The sequence below is a fragment of the Numenius arquata genome, chromosome 13 (assembly GCF_964106895.1).
Source record: "Numenius arquata chromosome 13, bNumArq3.hap1.1, whole genome shotgun sequence".
In the NCBI taxonomy this organism is placed as follows: Eukaryota; Metazoa; Chordata; class Aves; order Charadriiformes; family Scolopacidae; genus Numenius; species Numenius arquata.
This window is the reverse complement of record NC_133588.1, coordinates 20,867,624-20,893,959: the sequence shown is the minus strand read 5'-3', so window position 1 is coordinate 20,893,959 and position 26,336 is coordinate 20,867,624. Positions and strand designations below refer to the sequence as shown.

Below are 26,336 nucleotides of genomic sequence, written 5' to 3'. Positions count from 1 at the left end.
AGACCGGCGCCCGGGGAAGGCCCGTCCCCGCGCTCGCCCGCTGGGTGGTGGCGCAGGCGCAGGGCGGTGGCCGCCCCTCAGCGATGGCGGACGAGGAGCTGGAGGCGCTGCGGCAGCAGCGTCTGGCCGAGCTGCAGGCCAAGCACGGGGTAAGGCGCGGGGGCGCCCGCCCTCTTCCCTGTCGCCGGGCCTGTGTGGCGGCCGCCGCTCGGGAATGCGGGAGGGGGGAGAGGCGGGGGCGCGCCTTGGGGAGGCCTCGCCGTGAATAAAAGCTTGAGCTGGAGGCCGGGGGCGGGCAGCGGGAGGCGGCCCGGCCGGGTCCCGTGCTTTGACTGGAACCGTTGCCGACTGCGGCCTCGGTGACTGGAGGCCGCCGGGCCCTCCAGGTCCGCCTCCGCTCCTGGAGGGTGGCTGGGGCCTGCCGCCCGCTGCCCGCCTGGGGTGCCCCGGCCGCTGCCGCGGAGGGCTCAGCACGTACCCCTCCCCTCCCCGGCCTCCTTCCGTGCCGCTGGGGATCGCACGGCTTCCCCTCACCGGCCTTCGCAGCCATCGGCGTTCTCGGTCTGTGCCGTCGTTCCCGTGAAGGCTCCTTCCATGCCTACGATCAGCCTCGTTTTCTCTCTCTGTATGGCTTCCCGTTTGCTTTCACACTTTAAAATGTTACCTATAAAATTTAAGGTGCAGACTCAACATAAAGTTAATTTTTTTCCTTTTTTTTTTTTTGGTTACTTGCTTCTGAATAGTCATCTAGGCTGTCTCTGTTAGTCCCAAAATACGTGCTAGGATGGTGTTTTCTTCTGTGTTGATAAATACTAAGTGTTACATGAATTTCATTTGCCCTTAGCTTACTTTAATGGGTCTTAAATGTTGTTGGCCATTTTCTGGGCTTTGGGAAAGTTTATTATCTTAGACTTAACGCGAAGGCCTTTTAATGTCCAAACGTACAACAGTCTCCGTATGGATCTGGTAGCGCTTGTAATTGCACTAGTTTGCATTACTGCTTTGTGAGGAAAAGCATAGTGTGGCACATTTATTTGCTAGGGCTGCAGATTGTTATTTTCAGGATCTCATCTGTGGTCAGGCGGGTTTGGCAGTCAGGTTTTGCTTACATTGTCTCTGATGGAATATTTAAACTTACTATCCTGTATGGAATGTTTTTCGGTGATAATATTTGTTCTTATCTCATTCTGTAGGATCCTTCCAGTGATCCATCGCAACAGGAAGCAAAACAGAGGTATAAATGAGAACTGTTAACTTTTGGTCTTGCATCTAATCGTTTTGAACCTTTTGCTTTTTTAATTTTTGGAGCATTTAATTTCTTTGGAATACTCACCTGAATATTTTTGTTGTTGCTGGAAAAACTACCAGCAAAGAAGCTGAAATGTCAAAGATTTAATCCAAGCATAGCTAAAATCTGATTGATCCGAGCGTGACTCCTAAGCCATGACTCTCTTGGATGGTGTACAACAGCCGTGAGGCAGCCTGAATCCTGACTGGGGTGAGAGGGTGTGGAGGAAAACATCCGTAGCGGCTCATTTTCACTTTGGGACTCAGCTGAGTGCAATGATCTCATGACCCTTAGTGATATAAGAGGATATTTTGGGGAAGCATCGTCACTCCCACTGTCTTCTCCTTCTGGAACTCAGAAACCTTGCCTTTTCAGGGTTGGTCATAAGAAAATCTTGAAGGCAGGCAGAACTCTTTCCACACTGAAGTTTTGTCCGAGTGATGAGTTTGGGTTTGGCTCTGTTAGTGCAATGGGAACATGCTTTCCTAGTTGATTTGATTTTTTCTGGGACATCTATTGCAGTTAAGAACATGCAACAAAACGATTCATGTCAGAGGTTAGAGTGGAAATGGCATTTAGCACTTGCACTAAGTAGAAAGTTGGAAACAAGTATTTAAAGAGCTAGACTTTGCACAGTCCAAGTTTTCATTACCTGAAGTGCACGAACTGAAATGCCAGTTCTGCAAATACTTAGTGAAATACTATAATATATGAGGATTTATTGAAAAATTCTAAATAAATGAGCTTTGGTTCTGTCTTGCAATTGCATGGGCTATTCCTTATGCCTGCTCTACCGTACACCGCCTTTGGTGAAATTCCACATGGAACTGAATGCAGAGTCTTTACAGTGGGTAGCAGGGCTTTTGTCTTTAAGATGTATTAATAAACGGTAATAAGGTGTAAGTAGTAAACTCTCTTTTGACTTCTTGGATTGCTTTGTTGTCAGCTCTGTAACTTTGTCAGTGTACATAGAGATACTCATGACAGAAAATGCTATTGAAGAAATCGTGTAAATGTAAGGTTTGAAGTTACCTTAAGAAGTCACTTGTATGAATTGAAAGTCTTCTGTAGCTTGCTGTTTTGTGCATATTATTTTAGGAAATCCCATTTTTAACATGTGGCTATCTTTTCATTACAGGGAAGCAGAGATAAGAAATACTATTTTAGCTCAAGTACTTGATCAAGCAGCTCGTGCAAGATGTAAGTAACCAGGTACCTTTCTTATAGAAAACCCTCATTTCGTGTACTCCAGTGCTGCTCAAATCAAGCACGTATGTGCTTGTGTAGAGGTCAGACTAGAAAAATACCATTGTTGATGGGAAGATATGATATCAATGATTGGAGAAGTTAACTGGCATCTGAATGATGATAGTTAATCAAAATTTTTTAATTAATAGTAGGAATTGTAGTGAGAGTTAAAATTAGTTTATCTAATTAGGAACAAATATTTAAAAATAAGGAATATAACTATCTTATATCTTTATTTTACATAAATGAAAAATGCCTTTTTCAATTTATTTCATGACCCTGGCATGAAGAAGACAATTTCATAGGGACATCTGTCACTTTTTAGTTATGAGTGAAGATATTGAGTATGTTTTAAAACAAAATGAACAGAGCCTGTTTTTGTTGCAGTAAGTAATTTAGCACTTGTGAAACCAGACAAAGCAAAAGCAGTAGAGAACTATCTCATACAGATGGCAAGATTTGGACAGCTAGCTGGAAAGGTGAGTTAACGTTTTTCTAATTCTTTCTTACATGTGTTCATTTTCAAACCTAATTCACTCTAGAAAAGGGATGTGTTTTAATGTCTGTAAATTAAATAACTGAAAAAGGCAATTGAGAGCTTCTAAATACTACTATATAATTCCATCAAATGCATTTTATAAGAAGGTAAAGTATGATTTGGTTGTTAGAAAGCAACTGTGTCTCAGACGGTTTATATGCCTTTTCTTTTGCTTTCCTAGGTATCAGAACAAGGTTTGATAGAAATACTTGAAAAAGTGAGTCAGCAAACAGAAAAGAAAACAACAGTAAAGGTAAGATTTATTTCCAAAGTGTAATTTTAATTCGTTATCAAATAGAGTGGAAGAAAAACATGGTAGAACTTAACTTTTTATTTACAACCTCTCTAACCTACACTGGTAAGTGCTGGGATTAAATCAGAGCAGTCCTTATCAGTAGTACAGTTTGCAGGTGCTGGCACTGGGATGTCGGCATTTGTTGTGACCCAGCCCACGCCGTGTCTGTCCTGCGCTATTATCCCAGGCAGGGATTTGGCTGGGGGAAGGCAGGTGGGGGGGTGAGCGTTCTGCTCCCATGTAATGTATTCATTGTCAAACGCGTGGAGTTTGAAAGGCTTGCTCTATGTCAGATTTACTGTGTCCTTTCTATTTTCACATCATGTATTTCGTTTTAGTTCAACAGAAGGAAAGTATTGGATTCTGATGAAGAGGATGATTATTAATACCACCGTAAGACTGGCTGCCAAACAAAAGGCCTGGAAAAAGGCAACATTCTGTAATCAGGCAGAATGCAAAATCTGAAGATGTTTACGCTTCTTTACTTTTTTTTTTTTTATATATATATATAAAAAGGCAAACAAATGAACTTGTAAAATAAATCTGAGAAGGGGATTTTGTAACTTAAATTTTTGTAGTCTAAGAGGCTGAGCAGTGGGACTCCCCACTGCTTTGTTAGCATGAACGTTTTGTTGCCCCTTACTCAGCGTGTAAGCTATGCTTTCAGCACCTGCACACACTTAACTTGCTGCTGCTGGAGATACCGTAACATGAGGAGGAGCCAAGTGTGAGGCTCGGAACAGCTGCTCTCTCTGGGAGTTGAGAGACTTACCTCCAGGCTGTAATCACAGAAGTGCTAGGAACGAGATTTCCTGAGCCTCTGCAGGGAGCCTGTCCAGCGGCTCACTGGCTCTCAAGTCCTTACTGGAAATTTATAAAATAAAGTGAAGGTATCAAAGTAGTGTTTGGATCACAGACCTTCATGTCAGGCAGTATATGTAAAGAAACTGTAACCAGCGTACAATCAAACTGTTCCCCTATGAAATTATCAAGCCATCTCAAAACAAGCAAGTTAACTGTGTAATACAGCACCGTTGAGACACCTGGTATCGTATATTCTTAAAACTACCTCCATTTTTATCAAATGGCTGGAGTGTTTCTTACCTTGAAAAAAACATTTTCCTAAACTTTCTGCAACTGCTGCATGCATAAAGTAAAACTGAACTTGTGCTACATGTTTATTCAAAAATATGGTTATGGAAATACATAGGATAAATACTGTAACATGCTGATAAACACTCTACCATCACAAAACCCTTTTCTGGAAAAACAAGAACATGTATGATCCCAACTGCAATGTTTTTTGGAACCGAATAAAATTGTTCAAAGTGAGCACTAGTGGGTATTTTTCATCTTGTGTGAATGTGGTTCAAAAGTATTTAAGCAGTCGTTATTTTTGTTTTGTTTGGACTAGACTGGGCATTTTGCTTGTCCACATTTGTAACTGGGATTCCTTAACTTTAAAGAAACTTAGCTACACCCATGAAATTACTAGACTAATGACCCTTTACCAGTGCAAAGCGTTTCAAGCCAAGGTGTGGTGACAGGTAGTTTAAAAGTTTTCCTGTTAGGGCTACAGATACACCCTAAACAACCATGATTCATATTCCCATTTCTGAGTTTATCAAATTCTACATATAACAACAGAAGCTTTATCGCCTTGCTTTTCTTCTAAAAAGGCTGTTCCAGAGTCTCAAGGTTGTCAAAACGTGCGGTAGTGCTTTGGATTTATTTTAACTTGGAACCTTTTGCAATTAAACTGGAGAGATCAGTAATATGCTTTGCAGACAAACTGCAAGTGTCATGAAGTTGACTTCAGTCTATTTGCGCTACAGATTTCCAGGGGTACTCCCTTCAAATCCTGTTCCAGTTTAGCCTTTGATGATCCTATTTTTGAATTATGAGCTTGCTTAAGCATGGCAAAGGAAACTTGCAGACTATTTAAGTTAGCTCAATGATCTGTTAGTTGTCATCTTTCCATCATTTAAATTCCAGTGGAACTGTTTGGCATTCAAGTGTTTGGGTTTTTTTCCCTATTCACACCCTGTACATCCAAAATGCCTGGAAATAAGGTTTATAATGTATTAAAAAGCTAATAAACTTGATTTTTCTCATCCATACTGTCATACTTAAGAATCATACAGGTAAATATGTAGTATAATTAAAACACAAGCAAAATTTTCACTATGTAGTTTGGAAATTGGATCTATGAAAGTTTACTTGTATCTTAAACTCTCTAAGTAATATGTAGGTTATTTTTGCTATGATTAAGGATAAGTGACTTACTCTAGGTGAAATTTATAGTGTCAAAAGAAGATAAAAACTAGTTCGTCTTTTGGATTTTAATAGCTGAATGTCCACCCTACTTTTTTTTTATTTTTTAATGGAAATGCAGAGCTAGAGAAGGAAGTTACTTGAAAACATACAGTTTCACTAAAAACTCATACCTCTGTGCCTTAAATCTGAAACCACACAAGCTAATAATAGACCTCCATGAATGTAGGAGGGAAGAAGGTCACACTAAACTTGAGGGTAAATTCTAACAGATCCCTCACTTTACACACAGACACCAGGTGAGGTCTTCAAATGTCTACAAAAACAAAAGCAGGGAAATCTGCGTAAAGGACTCGATGCTTTTAAAAAAGCACTCAAAGTAAACAACATTTTCAAGAGTTAGTTTACTAGTTTTTTTTTTTCTTTCCATCATTTGGCACAAATCCAAGGCACATTAGAAAATCAGATGAACTTATAAATTATTAGAAAAATAAACACGACCCTCATCTCTAAATGTCCGTATGTGCACTTAGTGCACATTTTACCTCTTAGATTAAAAAATTATCTGAAAAGATCACCAGTATGTCTTCCAGCTTCATACTTTGCACACAATTTACTAATACCACAGTTAAAAGAAATAGAATTATTCATACAAACAGTTTATGAAATAAAATGCAAGCTGGAGATGATGAGCCAAGAATAAAAAATGCTGCACTTACAAACCTGGCTTGTGCTGTTTACACATTCTCCTACCGTAACCCAAACAGACGGTGCAGTCCCAATCTCAGCAGCCATCTCGTATTACTTGTGAGCTTTCAATTCTTCAGCGATCACCTCTAGGAATGAGATAATGTTTGGCCTATTCCAACATATGCTTACTGATGTGAGAACTTTCATAATGGCAATTTCACCTTTTTAAAGAGTAGTCTGGAGCAGGCTCCTAAGCAGCAGTTTTGTCCACAGATGTTGCCCAGATTTAGAATCAGGAATATTTGTACATTTTTGCATGACTTGCTTTAGAGGAAGGAAAAAAAAAAAACACCCAAACACAACAACTTAAACCAGTTTGCTCCTTATACATGTCCCTATACATTCCTGCTTCTGCAAATTTTTCTGTTACTAGGCTGTGAACAGTGAGTCCAAAGTTTAGCTTTGCCAAGGGCTCTCTACTTTTTCCCAGTATCTTGGCTCCTGTGTAAGAGCTTGATCTTGCAGATCCCATACAGGGGAGCGTTGCAAAGAAATGAGCAAGGATTACATCCCTTCACATTAATAGCATGTATAAATTTCTAATGTGGTGTCACAGATGTTATGGACTATTGTTTTCCCAGTTACTGAAATATACAGAAATATATACTATAATGGCTTGTAACATTACAATAAAAATAGAGACATTTTCATTACCTCTAGCAATAAATACCTTGTTATCCAATATATCTTTATATATATAAATATAGAGATACTTATATATACTTATCCAATGTAGTGATAAAAACTGAAAATGCAAAAATTATTCAAAGACTTAAAAACAAAGTGAGCATCTGAAAAATACAATACAGGGTTTGGTTTGGTTTACTGTTACATATAATTTTTTAATAAGTGCTAAATAGAATAGGAAAGCAATTTTGCTGTCTACGTCTCAGTCCGTCCCTGTTTGTTGACATCAGTCATCATCTGGCTGTGTAGTTCCCTCCAATATAAACAGAGGATTCAGTCTTCGAAAGTGCTAGGAACATTCTGTTTCTGCTGAAGAGTCACCCTTGCATCCTGTTCTGATGGCAGAGCATCACCGAATTCTTTGATACACAGTGAAGTGTTATTGAAATTAACACCACCTAGTTCCTCAGCTTTTGACATCAAATTCGCACTCCCTTATCAATGTTTTGAAAGCAAGTCATCACAGCAGTCTCTTGATTGTGAAATACTTGGATTTCTAGGGCTGGATAAACTATTCTCGCTGACATTCTCTGCTGAAAGTGTCACATTAACAGTGTGTCTTCGGTGCATTAATTTACTCCTGTGAGGAACTTCTATCACGTCATCATGTTTCACAAACTCACCGCTGCATCCTGTGTCAATACTCTTAACTGCGCTCTGGTCCAGCGTTTCAACGGATTTTAACTTGGTTTTATCAAAGCTTTTAATAGCTAACTGAAAAAACAGATAGAAAAATGGTACGTTAAAAGCATTGTCTACTTTCTTCATTATAAAGAAGTAGTATGAATATTGTGTTGCTTGAATATAATTATCACATTTATTTCATGGTATTCTTCATACCGAGAACACACCCAAGGATTAAAAATAGCACACTTTGTAGGACAGTAATTATAGAATCATAGAATCATTCAGGTTGGAAAAGACCCTTGGGATCATCGAGTCCAACCATCAACACTTCTCTACAAAGTTCTCCCCTATACCATATCCCCTAACACCACATGTAAAGGACTCTTAAATACATCCAGGGATGGCGATTCAACCACCTCCCTAGGCAGCCTATTCCAGTGTCTGACCACTCTTCTCGTGAAGAATTTTTTCCTAATGTCCAGTCAAACCTACCCTGTTGGAGCTTGAAGCCATTCCCTCTTGTTCTATCGCTAATTACCTGTGAGGAGACCAGCACCAACCTCTCTACAGTGTCCTTTCAAGTAGTTGTAGAGAGTGATGAGGTCTCCCCTCAGCCTCCTCTTCCTCATACTAAACAGTCCCAGCTCATTCAATCACTCTTCATAAGATTTATTCTCCAGGCCCTTCACCAGCTTCATTGCCCTCCTCTGTACCCGTTCCAGCACCTCAATATCTCTCTGGTATTGAGGTGCCCAAAACTGGACACAATACTCGAGGTGTGGCCTCACCAGTGCCGAGTACAGGGGCACAATCGCCTCCCTACTTCTGCTGCTCACGCTGTTTCTAATACAAGCCAGGATGCCGTTGGCTTTCGTGGCCACCTGGGCACACTGCCGGCTCGTATTCAGCCACTCGTCAATTAGAACCCCCAAGTCTTTTTCTGCCAGGCAGCTTTCCAGCCACACTTCCCCAAGCCTGTACCGATGCATGGGGTTATTGTGGCCCAAGTGCAGGACCTGGCACTTGGCCTTGTTGAAGCTCATACCATCTGCAAATGAGAAAACAAGAAGAGCCCCAGGCTACACACAAATCAGTAACTGAGAGGATAATGAAGGCATTCCAAAATTTATTTTCACTGCACTATCCCAATCTCATCCTAACTCTTCTAATCACCTTTTGTAATGCAAGTCTCAAGGTACTTGAAATTAACAGCCATCTCTTTCACTATTAAGAAATGAGTAAGTGGTAATAGAGACGGGCTCCACCAGGCGCTGCTGAAGGCAAAAACTCCCCATCCCAGATCTCATCTGTCAGGGAGGAGATAGCCACCCTCCCCACAGCCCTTAAAGGCTCTTTTTGGTCATTCCAACTATTCTTCTCTTCTATTTCCATATCTGCTCCTGATTCCTCCTTTTCAGAGTGATTAGATCTCCTTGATTATTGGCCACTCTGCAAATGTTAAAATAACTAAGACAAAAAGGAGGGCCCAAACATGCTAGTGACAGATTTTCTAAGAACTGAAGACAGAAATTAATTATCACAGAATCACAGCATGATATGGGGCTGAAAGGGACCTCTGGAGATCTTCTAGTCCAACCCCCCTGCCAGAGCAGGTTGCACAGGAACGTGTCCAGGTGGGTTTGGAATGCCTCCAGAGAAGGAGACTCCACCACCTCTCTGGGCAGCCATTCCAGGGCTCTGCCACCCTCGAAGTGAAGAAGTTCCTCCTCAGTTATGATACCCTTTTACTGAAATAATGGCAAGAATCTTGAAGAAGTTTCAGATGGAGATTGTACGTGTTTAAACCCACTAACAATTTAGAGCTGTATGACTTGCAAATTCACAAAGCCCCGACAGTCACACATGGTTAAAGTGCAATACAAGTGCTATGTATCAGGGTCACGTTAGTTTTTTGACACCTGCTGTACTCGCGTGACATACTGCCCTCAGCGATCCACAATTATAAAATCTAAATCCCACAGTTTATAGCATTAGTTTGGCATTCTCAAGGCTCTTTGCAAATGTTTAATCTCATAAGGGCTCTACGAGTTAGAACAGCATTCCATTTTCTAGATGGAGATGAGCGGCAGAGTCTGCAATTCCTAGACTATGTCAATCTAATAACAGGCAGCTACTGAACTAACCTGATAGAAATCCATTTTCTTTTGAATAGGTCAGTTTTTCTCTTGATCTGCTGTGCTGAAATGGCTCAGCAGAAGGCCCAGTGAGAGGCAAAGGCAGCATAGAGGAGGAAGAGGAAGCACACATGCTCTGGACGGAGGGCAGCATCCAACAGTCAGAGCGCTGTAAGGTGCCGCGGCACCCCCAGCCGTACATTAATTGATTACACGCATTTCTGTCACAGCTGACAGCGCAACATGCAGTTTGCTATCACCCTTGCAAACAATCTCCTCCTACAAGCAGACATCATGCAAACCCCAATTTTGATCTACTGAAAACTTTTTCTCTTGTAAATAGTATCTCTGGCTACAGCTCCAGTAAGCTGAGGAGTTTGCCAACCCTTGGTATAACCTAGATTTTGCTAGACATAACACAAAAAAACAAGACGGAGATGAAGCCTGCAATAAGACGCTTAAAAGTAAGAATAAGTTGTTTAACAGGCGTTATAGAAACACCATTGAAGTTTGAACAATGATGAAATATTAGCAATTTAGCAAACAGGTCAGAACTTTTGGGATTCACCAAGCACCAGTAGTAAGGAAACTTTCCTGCTCTATATATCTATATTAATGGCAGATAAAGCAAACAGATTTGCTGTATTATACAAGTAATTCAAGAAAGTATTTCCACTTACCTGATGCAATAACTGATAGTCAAAATTAGGGATGCTTTTATCTCTTGTTATTGTTCTCCGTAAATGTTTTGCTCTAAAAAATATTTAAAAAAATGTAACTTTAACTACTGAAGTCTTTCCACAGAAGTCTCGATCATAGAAAATCCACACGGTGGCACTCTCTCAACACAGAAAAGCCACGATCTGACACCACCTCCACAAAGTGACAGGCAATCAGTATTTCCTCTGTGTGTGTGTGTGTATATATATATATATATATATATATATATATAATGTATTTCCACAGAACATACATTAACGTTTAAAAAGATCATAGGCAAAACCCAACCGCTGAGTGAAGCACTAAGATAATATTTTTAAAGCAGTCTGGCTCTGAAATTCTTAATTTATGGTACACCAAGTATCAGTGCAAACCCAATTTTAAATACGTTTGCAGTGCTTCCCTCGCTCCTGCTGTTCACCATCGAGGAGTGGGTCACACCTAGAACATCTGTCTGGTGATACCAACATCTATATGGGATGTGTAACAATGCTTGACCCCCTTTGGGGCTTTATTAACAGTTGTATTTCTTGTTCGCTTATGGGAAACAATAAACATACTTCTGAGGAAGCTTCTATGCTTACTTGTTAAATCTGTTAATTGATTGGACCAGTTGAAGTTGTCTGCTTATGGGATCATCGGCTTTCTCACATGGCTTAGAATTCACTAGGGGTTTAAAAGAACAGGCAGCTAAAATTACAACCGAGTCACACTTAAGAATTAAAAAAAACAAGTTCTGAATGAAAAATGGTATCTACTGACATTACATTTAAATTTTTACATTAAAAGTATAATAGTAATAACTTGAAATCAGTCGTAATTTATCTTTGGAAATTTTAAAGCATTTTAAATTGTAGAAGTAAGCATTCTTCATCAGATTAGCATGACTGGCCAAGCTTCTGAAGAGACCATGTAATTCTGGGCTTTGAGGCTCTTAATTCCAGTTTTTACAAACCTGAATTCATTAACACACAGATGTTACACCATCTCTTTGTTAATATTACTTACTCATATCTTCTATTGTTCTTTTAGAACTATTCTCACAATATTTGAAAGAACTATATTAATCTCAGGCATCAGTAAACTGTGATTAATTTTGGTTTTTTATTAACAAAACATTCGCAATCTTTCCTAGGGAAGCAGGCAAGAGCTATTTTGAAAAGCCTAACTAAAGTTCATGCTGAAGTGGGCACTCCTGCTAGTGAACTGCATCAGCCTGAAAATTCACCTGAAAAACTGCTGAGCCAGCATAAGGGAAGCAGTGGATAAGCAAGAGCAAAAGCTTAGGGTGAGGGGGCAGAGGTGAGGACAGAGGGCGACACCACCCCTTTCAAGTGGCCGTAAGACATCACATCAGCTCCATGGCTCTGTCAGGCTCTACCACACATCCCAACATACCAGCGCTATACACTGCCATTTGCTGAAAGTCACTCTTCTGCAAACCGTGCTTAATGGTTGAGACAGTCACCTTCGTAGCTTTTATTTCTGTCCCGTAATATGAGAGACAGTAACTCATGGAAGAGCCACTCCCTATCCTATTTAGGACAATGTAATGACAACTAGAGGTGATTTAAATTATTCTGGTTTACTTTGCACTGAAATGGACAATTATTACATAGTTAATTGTATCATCTCAAATGTGGAATGTTTTTTTAACTTTAAATGCTTTCATATGTAAAATCCACACACACACACACAGCAAAAAAGTGAAAACTGAATGTGCAGCAATGCCATGAATGTAATACAAAGTCTGCTCTGCTGCATTTAGTTATAGTATGTTGGGTGTTACCTGTAATGAAGATGCAAAATAGTTGACTATACAGATCAATTATATAAAATACTGGATGTAGTCACACATTAATTCCTAAATCCCTTTTTATGCATACCAGTGGGAATATGATCTGTACCTTTTTTTCTTATCTTGATAGTAGCGTGCTGCTCATACTCCTTTTCTCTCTCTGCTGTTGTAGATACATAGCTTGGTGCTGTTTCCAGCAACTTAATGATATTTGAATTCTTAAAAGTTTCCATTTTCACCGTTATTAAAGAAAGAGAAAAACATCAGTACAATTTAGGATTCTAGTCTATGCAGTATGTGTTAGTTAATTGCCGCCAAAACAAACATAATGCACACAAAAATACCTCATAAATACAAACTTTAAATTGTATCATTTTGATTAGGGACAAAATCAGTGTTCCACAAGTTGCACTGTACCAAAATTATGATTTTGTAGCTTGACCTATTATTTTAAACCATATTATTTATGATTAAGCTGATTTCAGTTTAAATGGTAATACACATACTGAAATTGATTCAGAACAGAATTTTGTGGTCATTAGCCTACGTCTCAGAGGCTATTTAAGCACATAAAGATAGGGACCATGCATCAAATCATTTAAAGAGTGAAATAATTCTTTACAGTTTAATATTACATACTATGCTATTGCTGTTAGTACAGGGGAAGGTCAGAGTTATTGACGATAAGATAAAAGATATCAAAAGACATCAAGGGCAAAAGATTGTGGGCGGAAGAAGGAAGATTGCCAGCCGTGTAACTGGTTAGTGAAAGGTGTTCATTTTCCTACGTTCAGTATCTCTTCTGCTCTCTCCACCATTACTAGCACAGATTTTAATGTCGTCTTCATTCACGTATGTGTTTTCACCCTTTCTAGACTCATCCTTTTTGTCTAGGATAACTCATTTTAGAAACACAACAGGTTTCACACACTACAGGTACCATATTGTATGTTGTACAATAAACAGGCGTCTTAGTCTTTATATCACATGTACTTGTTAAGTGCAGAAGTCTTGGTAAATGCTGTTGTGACAAATACTTGTATTTGGTTTCCTTCCTACATTATGCATATGGAACTTTAGGAAAACCTAAGGTCGGGAATGCTCTTCCTGGGCTTACCGGCTCAGCACAGTCTGCGGGGGTGCAGTTCCTCTCGTTCCTTAAGTGTGTCATGGCACCGTTCTGAAGGAGCAAGGCTACCAGGGCTTCATTCCTCCCCATCACGGCCTCATGCAGCGCTGTGTTCCCTTTGGCATTGGAGAGGTTAACAGAAGCTCCACGCTGGAGAGCAAGATAAAAGTGAAGTTATAAAGACAGGGTAGCATGAAACAGAGACAGCACATTACTATTCCGGTTTTCTCTCCTTTTATTTTTGATGTATGAATGAGAACAACGCAAGAGAAGCCTCATAGCTGTGTACGAAGCACAGAAAGTGTCGGCTAGCAATCACCGGTTCAACAATAAGCCACCTGATCGTATTATTTCCTCCTCTCTCATAGCCACAATATCATGGGTCAGCTCATTTCATTTTTGCATGTATCTACTACACATTCCAAGTTTAAGAGACATTTAAAAAACAAAAACACACAAAAAATGAGAAAAACATATGCGATAGAATCATAGGAAAGAAAACCTAACACCTGCCACAAAAAAGTTCCATAAAAACAGCTAGCTGTACAAGAGTAAAGTAATAATTATCTGATAAAAACACCACGAAGGGAAGACACTGAAAGGATATAACAAATACTCTTCTTTTTTCTCAGAGTAGTTTTGACAGAGAAACACATAACTAAAAATACTGATAGTACTGGATAAGCACAGATATCATGTAAGAAATACTATTCTGAACATTCTGTTTTCAGTGATCTTACCTGTAACAACAAGGCAGTAGTCTCATACTGACCATTCAAGCATGCATAAATTAAAGGAGTATTTCCATATATGTCTTTTTTATTTTGTTTAGCATTGTAATCCATCAGACACTTTACCACCTATTGAAAGAAGTGACAATGCTTTAATTTAAGATACCAGCTAACCATAACCATGCAGTGAAAGCCCCACCATTCTTTTTTTTTTTTAACATTTTTTTTTGAGATCTAGAGTGAAAAAGAGATGGAAGAATAAAGGATGGAGAAAACAAGTCCTATCTTTGCCAAACAGATGATAACCACAAGCATCTCTTCCTGTCATACTAATTTTCATATTTTACTGCATACCTTTACAAAAATCCTTAAGCAACTAGAAGCCAGAAAATAAAACTCGAGGTGTGTGAAAAACATACATAATCAATAACTTAACTAAACACAAAACATCAAAAACAAACCACCACAGCAACAGTATCCTTTCCTCCTTTCCAAACTCATCAGAAGGATGAATTCCTTCACTTGGAAGGAGCTCTTTATGTTGGAAATACTCAACTACAAGTTTGAGTTGTATTCTAGTTTTCTTCTTGTTTCCCTAGTGCTCTGTCTCCCCATCAACTTCAGAATTATCTCCATTTTTTTTCCTCTTGCAGTCCTTAGCCCCTTATTATTAAAACCCCAGTCTTCCACTTTTCTGCATATTCCCATTTGCCTGTCTGCACCTGCTTTTTCACAATCATTATTCTTCCCCTCTCATTTTACTCTCCCTCCTCTATTAATAGCCTCCCCTGACTAGCTCATGCTTCTTCACTGCTTAGCCTTCCCTGACTTCAAGTGACTTCAAGTCAGGGATGAGGTTTTCTGCTACCCTTAGAGCTCCACTTGGCTCAATCTACTTAAATGAGTGGAAGATACAGTAAATATTTAATACCGTGGCTATTGAAGATATCAAGTCCATTGCATCAACAGATGTACACATAACCTCCTTGAATAGACAGAGAGAAAATACATAGGAAGATTCAACTGCACAAGAAATTTTTAAAGTGATGTATGACAGTACCTATTGGCAGTACTTTCATTAAACCATTACTTCAGGTCATTTAGGAAAAAAAAAGGTGCCTACTGAAACTGCTTCAGTTGAAAGATCTCCTTTTGTCCGGAGATTTTAGACATTGTAAGAAAAAACGGGATCACCGAACTAATTTTCACTGTTATTGGTTGAGTCTTGTTGATTAATATCACTATTATTATAATTACCAATTTGTTGATAATTTCACAAAACAGCTTTCTGTTGGCAGTTAAGTGTTCAATAGCTTGCTTTTATGAAGAGGCTCTGCTACCTGGAGGTGACCTTTCTGGCAGGCTAGGTGAAGAGGAACCGCCTGTTTCGCATCCTTGGCACTGATACTGGCTCCATGTTTCAACAGGAGAGAGACCAGCTCAGAGTGTCCGTGCAGCGCAGCCACGTGCAATGCTGTGAAACCATCCTGGTTTGAAACATTCACTCCAAGGCCGTTAGCAGAGATCCTGGCAAATTTCTGTTGAGGAAAATACACAACAAAGCTATATAATTAATCATGTTACTTTCTGTTGACCAAAAAGCAGCCAACACCTGCTAAGTATATACAAAACAGGCTGACGGACGTTACAAGAACTTCTGCTTACAGAGCCTAGTTTGAGACTTTCAGGAAAAAGAGTCAGTACACCCGAGCAGCTTTGGTAGTATTTTTCAACAGAACAATTACTTTTGTTTTTCTCTCTTTTCTTCCAACATGATAGCTTCATATATGGAAATTCCAGGCACAGTAGTCATGATATTAAAAAGAGGCTAAAGCAGCACAGGTTGAGACCGAAGTAAAATTTACAGTTTTTATATAGCTGTTAGGATGCTCATACATATGGGGGGTGTTAATATTATGAGTTACTTTCATTTATACAGACATTTATGCTCTTGCAGACAGACACTGCACACCTATTTTACTGCTACACGAAGCTCGACCTAATAAGGACAAAAACTCAAATCAATTTTATTCATGTGCAAGTGGCACTGGCCCAGAGAACAGACTCCCATGGGCAGTCAAGATAAGGAAACTGCCTAGAAGACGGCTTACACAGCAGCACAGAACATCCCTTTTTACTTCTCTTGCACACTGTGCAGGTGCCTAACATCTACAGCGGTAGCGAATCTCCCATTCTGCCCATCCTCAGCATGCTTTTAAATGTGTGCCTACCTAACACAGTGGTTAAGAATAATTAATGTTTAATAACATCCTTCTACGGTACTTTCAGCAGTAAATTCCGCAGCAAATGCCATTCCTTCCCCCGTTATCAATAAAATGAACTTTACGGTCTCAGGCTCTGGCATCTTTAGGGCACGATCTCTGTGCTGAGGTGACATGGACTCACGTTACCAGAGAATAAAGCACGGTGTGAACGTGAAGCATTTCAGGACAACTAACATACTCTTAGCCTCCACAAAATAGACATAAGGTAGCAGTGAGGAATTTAGAAGAAGTTAAGTTAAGCTATCTCACATTTTCTCAGTTAATTGATATGGATACTGTTACCTCAAAGTAGCCAATATGCTGAAAATTTATACTTTGGTTTATTTTGTAATGACTTACCCAGTTACATATACCTTCAGACATTGTAATAAATTTTCTTCCTGGAAGTCAAGTAATTGGTTTTCTATTTCCAAGAAGCTGACATCATTCCTTACTTAAATTTTAAAAAAAAAAAAAAAAAGTTGTATTGTAAAGCCTGATTCTCCTCTACAGTCTGTGATAAATAAGGGGAAAGGAAGTCTTTGCAATTGAAAAGGAAGTCTTTGCAATTATATTTAATGTCTGAAGAGGTTTTAGATATAGCTGGTATGAAAGATGTCATGCAATTAAAAAAAAGACTTTATCAGCATTACATTGAATTTAGGATTAGCAGGTATTCCTTGCTAAACTGATTACTAACAGATAAGTAGATACTCTGTGACAGTTGGCAATATAAACTATAAAAGAGAACAAGGAGACACTGAGGCTTAGAAAAAGATTTTTCCCATTTATTCAAAGCTGTCCAAACCTTAATGACAGCAGTCCACTCCTCCTAAAAGGAAACTGCAAAGTTTTTTCACTCCATTAGATATTAAGCGAGTCTTTGAACAATGTTCCTACATCCAAAATTTTATACATTTTAATTAAAAAGAGAATAATTTCATGACATCAGATGAACTCTGTTAAGTTCTGTATATATTTAATTGCTTTTTAGACAGAGCTACGAAAGTGTTGAGCAATATGAACGTTACTTTCCTAGAGCTAAAAGTTACACTACAAGAATATAAATTATTCTTTATGAAAAATGACCATTCCAACCTTTTGTGCTGGCCCACATTTTGAGCACTGGCATAACGGATGGCAGAATTCTGGTTTTGATGTACTGGTTGTGTCATCCTCATCTTCTAAGTCTTCTTCCATCCATTCCAAGAGATAACGTACCTGGCATAAAAAGCAAGTCCTCCTTTATAGAGTCTGAAGGTTCTGTGTCCTAATAAATTTGCATATGTAGACTAGTCAGATTTTGCAAACATATGCCTGTGACTATCTCAGGGAGACTATACGGCTACCTCCTTGGCATCAGCTCCCCACAGGCCAAAATGAAAAATCAAATTTTATTGCTGACGAAGCAGCCAGAAAGTCTGCCAAATACAGCAGTGAAGTAAACGATAAATGACTTCCTGCTGCATAATCAAGACCTCAGTGTTCACCCATTCTCCAGCCCTTCAAATCCTTTTAGCTCAGATGATTTGTGCCAGCTCATATCAATGCAAATTTTGTTTCATCCTTTACTTTAACAAACATAAGAAGTGAAAAGGATGACAACCTTTAACCAATATCCAAAACTTTGCAGGGACACTGACTTTTCTTAGGTCTCTCACCTCCCAGGAGGTTGACAGCTCCACTTTTTCCTCAAAGTACAATGCCTCATTTTTGAGGCAGACAGAAGCCCTTTAACGAAGCAAGTCTTAGGACTCAGAGCATTCATGTACACTTTGCAAACAGTGATGCTTAACGCACGTTAATTTGATGTTAAATTTTATGCAACAAAAAAAAAAAGCTGTTTAAGAAATACATTTTTACCTTAAAATTCATGAATCCACTGTAAACTAAAGACATCTTAAAAGTAGCAGTGACTGTGTTGAGTCTCCATTATTACACAACCTGGCAACGTTTAAGCCTGACATCTATCTAGGGTATTGTTCTGAGTTTGTATTATGCTCAATGAGACAAGTCTTTCAGAAACTGAAGAGAGAATTGGGAATTAAACTGGTCTCATAACGCAAGGGACGATACATTACAGTCACCTTTTTCTAGGTGCATGAAAAGGACTAATGTCACAGCACTCTAAAACCAAGATGAGGAAGATCAGGGACCTGTGTGTGGAGGCCAGATCTTTCAGAGCTCCTGCAGGTCTTCTGGGGAGTTCCCAGATACAGCAAATTACAGGATTTCATACCAGGTATGAAGCTGTAATACATGCCATCTTGTGAAGGGTTTTCCTTTTACTCTTTTTTAGCAGCTTTCAAGAGAGCTGACATACCTCTTCATAATTACAGTGGAGTAGCCTTTTTTTTTGTTGTTTAAAGATTTTTTTGGTCCAAAGGTTAAATGTACTGTTAAGCAGACACACAGTGAAGCACCTCAGGAAATTGTCCATAACGTCCCTTTGCCGGTTAACTTGTCATCTAAAACCCTCTTTACACTGCAGAGTTACTCTCTACCTGGAATATTTAGCAGAGCACTTCAGGGGCACTGCATCCTGTGTGCCAAACTTTTAGCTGCTCCGTAAGATTTATTTCATACAAGAGATTTGCTTTTTTTGTGGTAGATTTGCACATATCCGTTCCACCGGAAGAGTCAAGACTAGCTGGGTGGAAGGAATTTCAGAAGAGTGTCTAATCCAGTATTCTACACTGAGACAAAGTCAATTCTTCCTTAATGCCATTGATGGAAGTTTGACCAATGTCTTATCAAATACTTTTAACAGAAGAGGTTCTGTAACGTCCCAGCTCTGTTCCACTAAACACATAAAAAGCACAGTTTGAGAACCTCCCTCAAAAAAGCTGCTGCATAACTCTGAAACATATTGTGAGAATAAAGTTTAATCCTTTCTGTCCACATATTCCCTCCGTACTGTCTCAAAATACTTCTCACTACAGACACAGTAAATGTACCAAAGTGAGCTCTTCTTTTCAAAATGTAGAATTAGTTGCCATAGAGTCAGCTAATTAAAATAACTGTCATTGACTAACATCTCTACCTCCAATCTAAGCCATACTTGCTTCTGAGGTTTGCAGACGCTATGATGATGACAAAGGTTGTTCTCTGGCTTCCTGAACCATCATGGCATACTATTTTTTTTTACTCTTCCAGTTCCATAGCACTTTTTTTCAACGCCTCCTCTTGCAAAGCTCACTTGGCCATCACAGCGGAATCTACAGCAGCACCACTGCCCCTACTGCTGCTTCTCTTCCTACGGAGACAGACCTCAGGCTACCAGAACAAGGTAAGAGTTTTTAAATAGCCATGGTTTTGTAATAGATACGCAAGCCATAACCTTTGCCATCCCATCCAGTTGGACAAATCTCTTTAAAATGAACAGTTTTACATCAACTTGAGTAATGTGGAAAGTAAAGCCACAAAAAATATGGTGATTCTGTCACCTGAATGCATAGATTAGATTTCTGAATGCTTTTCATTGCTGAGATCAGTTGAGTAGTGCTAGATACTAATTTTCCAGCAGACTATAGCACCATATTTAATTTTCTTTAAATATTCTCATTATGCAGTTTATATTTTCACAAAGTCTGTGAAAAGTTAGTTGTAATACATTTATGTTTTACTACTTGTCAGGAAGAAGGCAAAGAATCACCGTTGCATGTATTGCTGCTTCTGGAAATGACTTAAGGCCTGACCGGGAAAACACTGTAAACTAGGATAATGCTATTTACGTAACAACTGAACAGTTCTTTCCTCTACCAGTTCATAAATTAATTTGCTTCTATCACCTAACTGGAATAAAACATGAGTATTAACATGGTATGTACTTTGTGACACAGATTATCGATTTTATTATGACTGTGTGATGATTCATTAGCATCTGTAACTCTTGGTACATATCACCTAAATAAACTTCTCAGAATACGCATCCAGCAGAGAAAGCCTGCATTCTCACACGGGTTCATAATTTTGTTCTGTGAACTGCAAAGCAACTCAGAAATGTACTACCTCATACATCTTTCCAAAGACAAAACTAAAGACTTCTCTGTCATCTTCAAATTTTCAGTAGAATGACATTGGAAGCACTTTATTGTTCCAATTTTCAGGAATAAAGGGCAGTAATAACGAAAAAATATGTCAAGACAGGAGGCAAGTATCACACATTGCAGAACATCACCTCTGAAACTGGTATTATAGCCATCAGCTATCTACTTTGAGTCAAATCCAAGCTACAAGAAAAGTTGTATGGCCTTGAGATAATTTCTCTGTGCTGACTGGTGCCACCTAAATTTCCTCACTGCATGAAATATTAATAAAAAGGTATCACAACAAACAAAATAAAAGGCTCGTTTTTCACTTACAGTACCTATGCATAATTATTGCATGCAGTAAACACACAATGAAGAGCAGACACATTGAAAGCATTAGAGAACCCGGCAATTCAGGAATAAAAAAGCATTTGTGGATTTAAAAACACTGTATTACTGGAATGCTTCCTAAGTCAAAAAACCACAAACTATAAACCCCACCGTTCATTTTCCAGAACCGGTGCCCAGCCCTGCCACTCAGACACACACATCAACTCACGTATGGGAAAATACGATGTACTTCAGTGACACGGGAACAAGCAACTGGGAATAACAGTTTCGATTGGATTTGCTGTCAAAAATCAGGTTTACCTGAAAACTCATCTATTTTGCCTTTTGTTTTTTGTTTTGTACTGACTGCATATCCAGTCCAATATTGTGATCTCAGTAAATGTATCTTTTTACAGTTCTGCAACCCACCATACTCCCCCATCTAATAATGGCGTTTGACTAGTGCAGCTTGAGCACCTGAAAACAAACAAGTTGCTCTTTCCCACAAAATTTCTTTCAACATTCCTCCCCTGAACATTGTTCTTCTCAAGTTCTTTGCACCTCCTAGAGGTGACTATGCACACATTTTTAAATGACAGGCCTTCGCAAAGGAATTATTAAATTTAAAGTGATTTCTTTAGTGCAAGAGGTCAAGGAAGTGTCAAAATAATAGGCCTTAAAGCACTGCAGGTGAAATAATTTGGGGCCATGGAGTGAATATTCTTTGTAGAAAATGAGCTGAATTTGATTAATTGTTGCTGAAGGAAGGTATTACCCAAAGCATTCTTCACTTAATATTATTAACAAATAAATTCCTCAATTTGAATAAGGTAAATTGGAATTCAATAATATTCAACAGTCACGCTAAGACTCACCATTTCCAGATCTCCATCAGCAACTGCTCTTAGGAGTTTTTCCACCTACGTATGAAGAAAATTTATAGGCTTTGTTAGTATTGGTATTAAGCTGTATACAGAAAATCCTGTGTCCCTTACTAACCTCCTAAGCTGACACGGTAGGATTACTGCTGGCCCATGTCATATTTGTTGGTGAAGTTTTAAAGGAAAAACCTTCTCTCCCTTTATGAAATACAAAAGCTGTGCAAGGCCTGTGGCTTCTCTGACTTCCTTAGTTAGATAAACAGTACTTACCTAAATAGAGGACATGTAGTCCGCACATAAACAAGGCCACGTAAGCCAATACACGTTATTATGCCGTGTCAGCAGCAGCTGATCATGCATTTCTGTTGTGAACCTAACATTAAAAATCCCTACTTAAGACAAATTTCTGCCCTGATTCACATTAATGCTGTCTGGACTCTTGCTGAGCTACTATATGCTACCAGAAGCATAAAAAGGATGGCAGGTTTTATTTTGCTATTTGAAAAACAAGAGTTTAAGAGGAAAAATATACTTTCCAATTGTTCATTTCACATCTGCAGATTACTTGTTTATCCCCATGTTAAAAAAAACAAGCATTTACAAATCTAACTTGACTGTAAGTATGAAATGTGTTTACTTACTTAAAATCTGAAAAAATATAAATATCAAAGGGTATGCTTAGCAAAAGTCCAGGGGACCATCATTAGACCAATTAAGTGTGTGTATGCTCAGGCCAGGCTAATGCCCCAGCACGACTGTCTGGTGTGGATGTTCTCCTGCGTGCGCTCTGCAGTGGGGGAAGAAGAGAGGGAAGATGCTCCGCGGAGCCACGACGCCATTCCCCCAGTCCCTCCGACTGCTGGTGAAAGCAAAAGAATGAGATGCACGAGCCTCCCCGCTCCTCTACACTGACACCAAGGAGCTACGATCTGACCTGACCAAAATAGAAGAGGTGCCAGTAAAAGGGCAGGGACAGTCCATTAGGACTATCCACTGGCAACTTGTCCGGTCTCTGCAGATTGTTGAAGAATCATTTAATAAGCTTCATGAAGGCCTGTTTCAGCAGTATAGCAAATTATTCTAGCTAGGATCACCAAAGATGCTGCTGCTTAAACAAAGTTGTTTCAGTATCAAGCAACATCTTGCAAGGGGAAGATGTCATGGAGTGACAGCCACAGTCACATTTCACTCTTTATCCAGAAATTACTATCTCGCTACCTGTGACAGCAGTGTTTGGCAAAGCACACAAGGAAGAACAAGACTAAAAGGAAGTTGTGTTTTACTGGTCTGATCTCTTTCTTCAGGGTTTTAGCAGAAGAAGAGAACTCATCTACAGCTGAAAGATCAGAGGCTAGATTAACTCTCTCCACCCGTTTTTATCTCTTTTTAGGAAAGCTGCTAAGTTTTCTTTTATTACTAACTTTCTAATACAAGGTGAAGCTCCTTGAAGTCATGCACTAAGCACTCACTGTGGGATTCCTCTTTCCTAACTTTGAATGTCGACAAGTTAGCTGTCTCAATCTAAGCCAGTCATTTAGACTCCCTCTCTGGTAACTACAAAAGAGAATGCAGCCAATGCATGACACTTGAGTGCAATTCAGTTCAAATTAAGTACGTCTGAGATCAATTCCTCTCTGGAGGCAACAATTTCTCTCCACTGACTAAGGAGGAAAAATAGATGTCTAAAGTTAAGACAACTGTCCTTCAGATATCTGAAGCTAGGTGAGCCAAATCCCAATCTCTACACATATACACCTAGCATGGACTTTATATACCAGGGAGATCTGTGCCTCCCATAAATTTCCCCAAATTGTATAGAACAATGTCACCAGAGAACGTAAAGGTCTCGATGATTTTCAGGAGCCAGTCCTATCACATACAAGGTGCCTACCAGCAAGTGACCCACAAGCTCTGATAATTTCTTTCCAAAAATAACACCTTCCTTGCAGTTCTAAAAACTGCCTCAGGCCCTAGCAGTGAAGATGCATACAACATCTGCTATGCAGCCTGTAGATAATTTATTCAGAGTACTTAGGGCAAAATGTCTGTTACATGCATTTTCCCGTCTTTCCAGTTTGCCTTCTCACTCCTCCATGGAACAGAAGTACCTTCCTTTAAATGTAAAAATAGATGAAACAAATCTACTGCGATTCACTTGCAGGCTCAGTCTTTCTGTTGCTGAACAGAAATTGTGCAAGGAGTTATTAGTTCCAACACAGGAAGTTCCAAATCTACATGCCTGGCCCTCTCTTTTCTAAGCCGTAAACAAGTCACATATAAGACACGCACCATGAATGCTTAATTTAAGCGAAGACTTTAATTCATCAGCAGTATTGATTAATAAAGATCTAACTGCATCCTCTTAATCCATGGTCTAAGCCTTGAAGTCTGGAAAACTGACCGTATCAGCTTCCCATTACTTCCAGTGGCACTCCTTCGACGGAGCTCCCAGGATTGGCCCTGGCCTCTGTGCTTAGTAAGAATAAGAGCAGTGAGCCCACGTGAAACTTGGCAAACAGAAATGAACTAAAGCTGGATTACAGGGGAAGGTCCTTAACCCCAAGAATCTAAGGTGTAAGCTCCCTGTAATCTTTTTCCCTGGTTTGAACTCCAGCCTTAGCTCTTGGGGTGTGATAAATTTGTTCCTTCAAGGAAAAATAAATCCTCAATCTATGAGGCGAACTTTTATGTACATTAGACCTTATTTAGAGTGCTTGCTGTACAAACAGGAAGGTACACTCCTGCATTGAGGCTTTCAGAGAGTAAATGATAATGAAGTGTGAAGTAAGATTGTCCAGTCAAACTTTAAATCTTTGAGTTTCTTGAACACTTTTAGAAAACAGAAACTTTTGGCAAGAGAAGAATCTTTTAATAGTAGGAAAAGGAAGAATTTGAATGTAGAGGTGATATGGAGAGAAACAAAAATACTGAGGTCAAATGGGTAAAAAATGGAACAGGACGACTGGGAAAAAAATAAAGACAGAAGCATGAGAAGGAGTGGTGATATGACAGTCTTAGGAGAGGATAAATGGAAAGCATGGATCTGAGGTCCCACATGACAAAATTCAGAGGACAGCATCTTGGTTGGTGTGGATAGAGGAAAATCAGCAAACACTTATGTGCAAGGTATTTAGTATACAGTTTATACTTCTTCATATATTACAAAATTGATTTCCTATGCCTATTTTGAAAGCTTAACATTCTAGTTTGTCAAGTTGTTTGCCAGTATGCCTGCAGTCGTCTCTTTTCCCTGGCAGATTCTGTAAGCTAACAATGACATTTAATTCCTTGACAGGACAGCAAGGTCCTTGGGGGACTGCCATTATCATTTTGTAAAACTCAACAAATTCTCAAATTATATAGCTAACTGCAGTAAATCTGAACAACTACTCCAAATATGCTTCCAATTTTTCCCCAGAAATACCCAGCAGAGCAGATACCACACAAAAACAAAACAAAAAAAAAAAGTGTTTAGATACTGAGATGACAAGCACCTGAGGATAGCAGCATTTCATTTTCCAAACCAGGCAGAAGGCTATTCCTGACAAAGCAGTTTAAAACAGTGTTGCAAAATATCACTCTTCGAGCTTCCTTCGCTTTGCTTATTGTCAAAACTTATACCTCAGTCTTACCTCTTTATAACTATTTTTCACTTCTTCTTGCTTTATATCAGTTGATGCTGATGACAGACTTGACACTGAAGACCCTCTGCTGAAAGTTTCTGTTGAGCGCTGAGGAGACCTAAGTGGTGACTTAAAGTTGGCAAAAAAACCCCAAAACAAACCAGAAAAAGTTACATATTAGATTAAGCAGGCTAAACACAAGCAAAAAAAAGTTTAGCAACGTGCATTGGTTGTTACCTCAGAAGCACTCTGTCCTCTTTCAAACGTTAAATAGTTTAATTCCATCAATGACAAAATCTGCATAAACATATTAATAAAGAGAACCAATGTAACTCCACTTAAAGAGGAATCTACTGACCGAAACACAAATTAGCCGACAACCTAATATCAGTAACAGATTATGACTGAGCAGATTAAAAGTACCCATTTACAAGTTTGTGTTCTGAACCACAGAGTGTATCCATGCTACTAGATTTAAAAAGTGACCCTTCTGCCTTAAAGGCCAACACACATTTTCACTTTAATAGTACCAAACCACAAAATCCTATTAGCAGGTAAGCATCTACACCTCCATGGAATTGTTTGAGAAAGAAATCAGGCTCAAAGATAAAAAGGAATACCTTGGAATTTAATGCACACTGTAGGGAAGTCTCTTTCATCCGGTTTTGAATTTCTGGATTTGCCCCATTTTGCAACAGGACTTCTATGATCCCTTGATAGCCCCAACGAGCAGCTATATGGAGAGGAGTATCTCCCTTTTCATTACCAATATCTAGTCTACAGGAATGCACATCGTAGTAGACTAAAGCTTTGACGCACTGGAAAGAAAAGGAAAGCTATCAATAAATTATAGCATTGTCTCTCAAACCACGTAACACGTACAATCCTAAAAAGGTTTTTTTCATTGCTGTTCATATAATCTACTGCCTAAAGGGCAGGCTTTTAGAGTTCAGTGTCATCAAAGCAAGCGGTAAATAACTAAGTTTG

General features: G+C 39.2%; 2 protein-coding genes across 3 annotated transcripts in view; one reads left to right on the top strand and one right to left on the bottom strand.

Annotated features, from left to right (window-relative positions):
* Positions 1-48: 48 nt before the first annotated feature.
* Positions 49-4,706, top strand: PDCD5 (programmed cell death 5). 2 transcript variants are annotated; one of them, XM_074157842.1, is made up of 6 exons: positions 49-149; positions 1,194-1,234; positions 2,427-2,488; positions 2,924-3,015; positions 3,256-3,327; positions 3,708-4,706. In XM_074157842.1, the coding sequence occupies exons 1-6, from the start codon at positions 84-86 to the stop codon at positions 3,753-3,755; spliced, it is 381 nt and encodes a 126-aa protein (XP_074013943.1). In that variant the 5' UTR covers positions 49-83; the 3' UTR covers positions 3,756-4,706. The 2 variants fall into 2 exon arrangements, with proteins under 2 accessions (XP_074013943.1, XP_074013944.1); XM_074157843.1 differs by having other exon boundaries at positions 82-149; positions 3,716-4,700.
* A 1,330-nt stretch (positions 4,707-6,036) lies between these two features.
* ANKRD27 (ankyrin repeat domain 27) overlaps positions 6,037-26,336 on the bottom strand; it is a 44,225-nt gene continuing 23,925 nt past the window's right edge. The window contains exons 18-29 of the mRNA XM_074157841.1: positions 25,970-26,167; positions 25,587-25,646; positions 25,359-25,478; positions 21,721-21,765; positions 17,583-17,705; positions 15,561-15,758; positions 14,230-14,349; positions 13,478-13,639; positions 12,470-12,578; positions 11,147-11,228; positions 10,523-10,595; positions 6,037-7,794 (exon numbers count right to left, since the gene is read on the bottom strand). Of these exons, the coding sequence (XP_074013942.1) occupies positions 7,519-7,794; positions 10,523-10,595; positions 11,147-11,228; positions 12,470-12,578; positions 13,478-13,639; positions 14,230-14,349; positions 15,561-15,758; positions 17,583-17,705; positions 21,721-21,765; positions 25,359-25,478; positions 25,587-25,646; positions 25,970-26,167 (1,566 nt within the window). The 3' untranslated portion in view covers positions 6,037-7,518. The remainder of the gene's footprint in view (positions 7,795-10,522; positions 10,596-11,146; positions 11,229-12,469; positions 12,579-13,477; positions 13,640-14,229; positions 14,350-15,560; positions 15,759-17,582; positions 17,706-21,720; positions 21,766-25,358; positions 25,479-25,586; positions 25,647-25,969; positions 26,168-26,336) is intronic.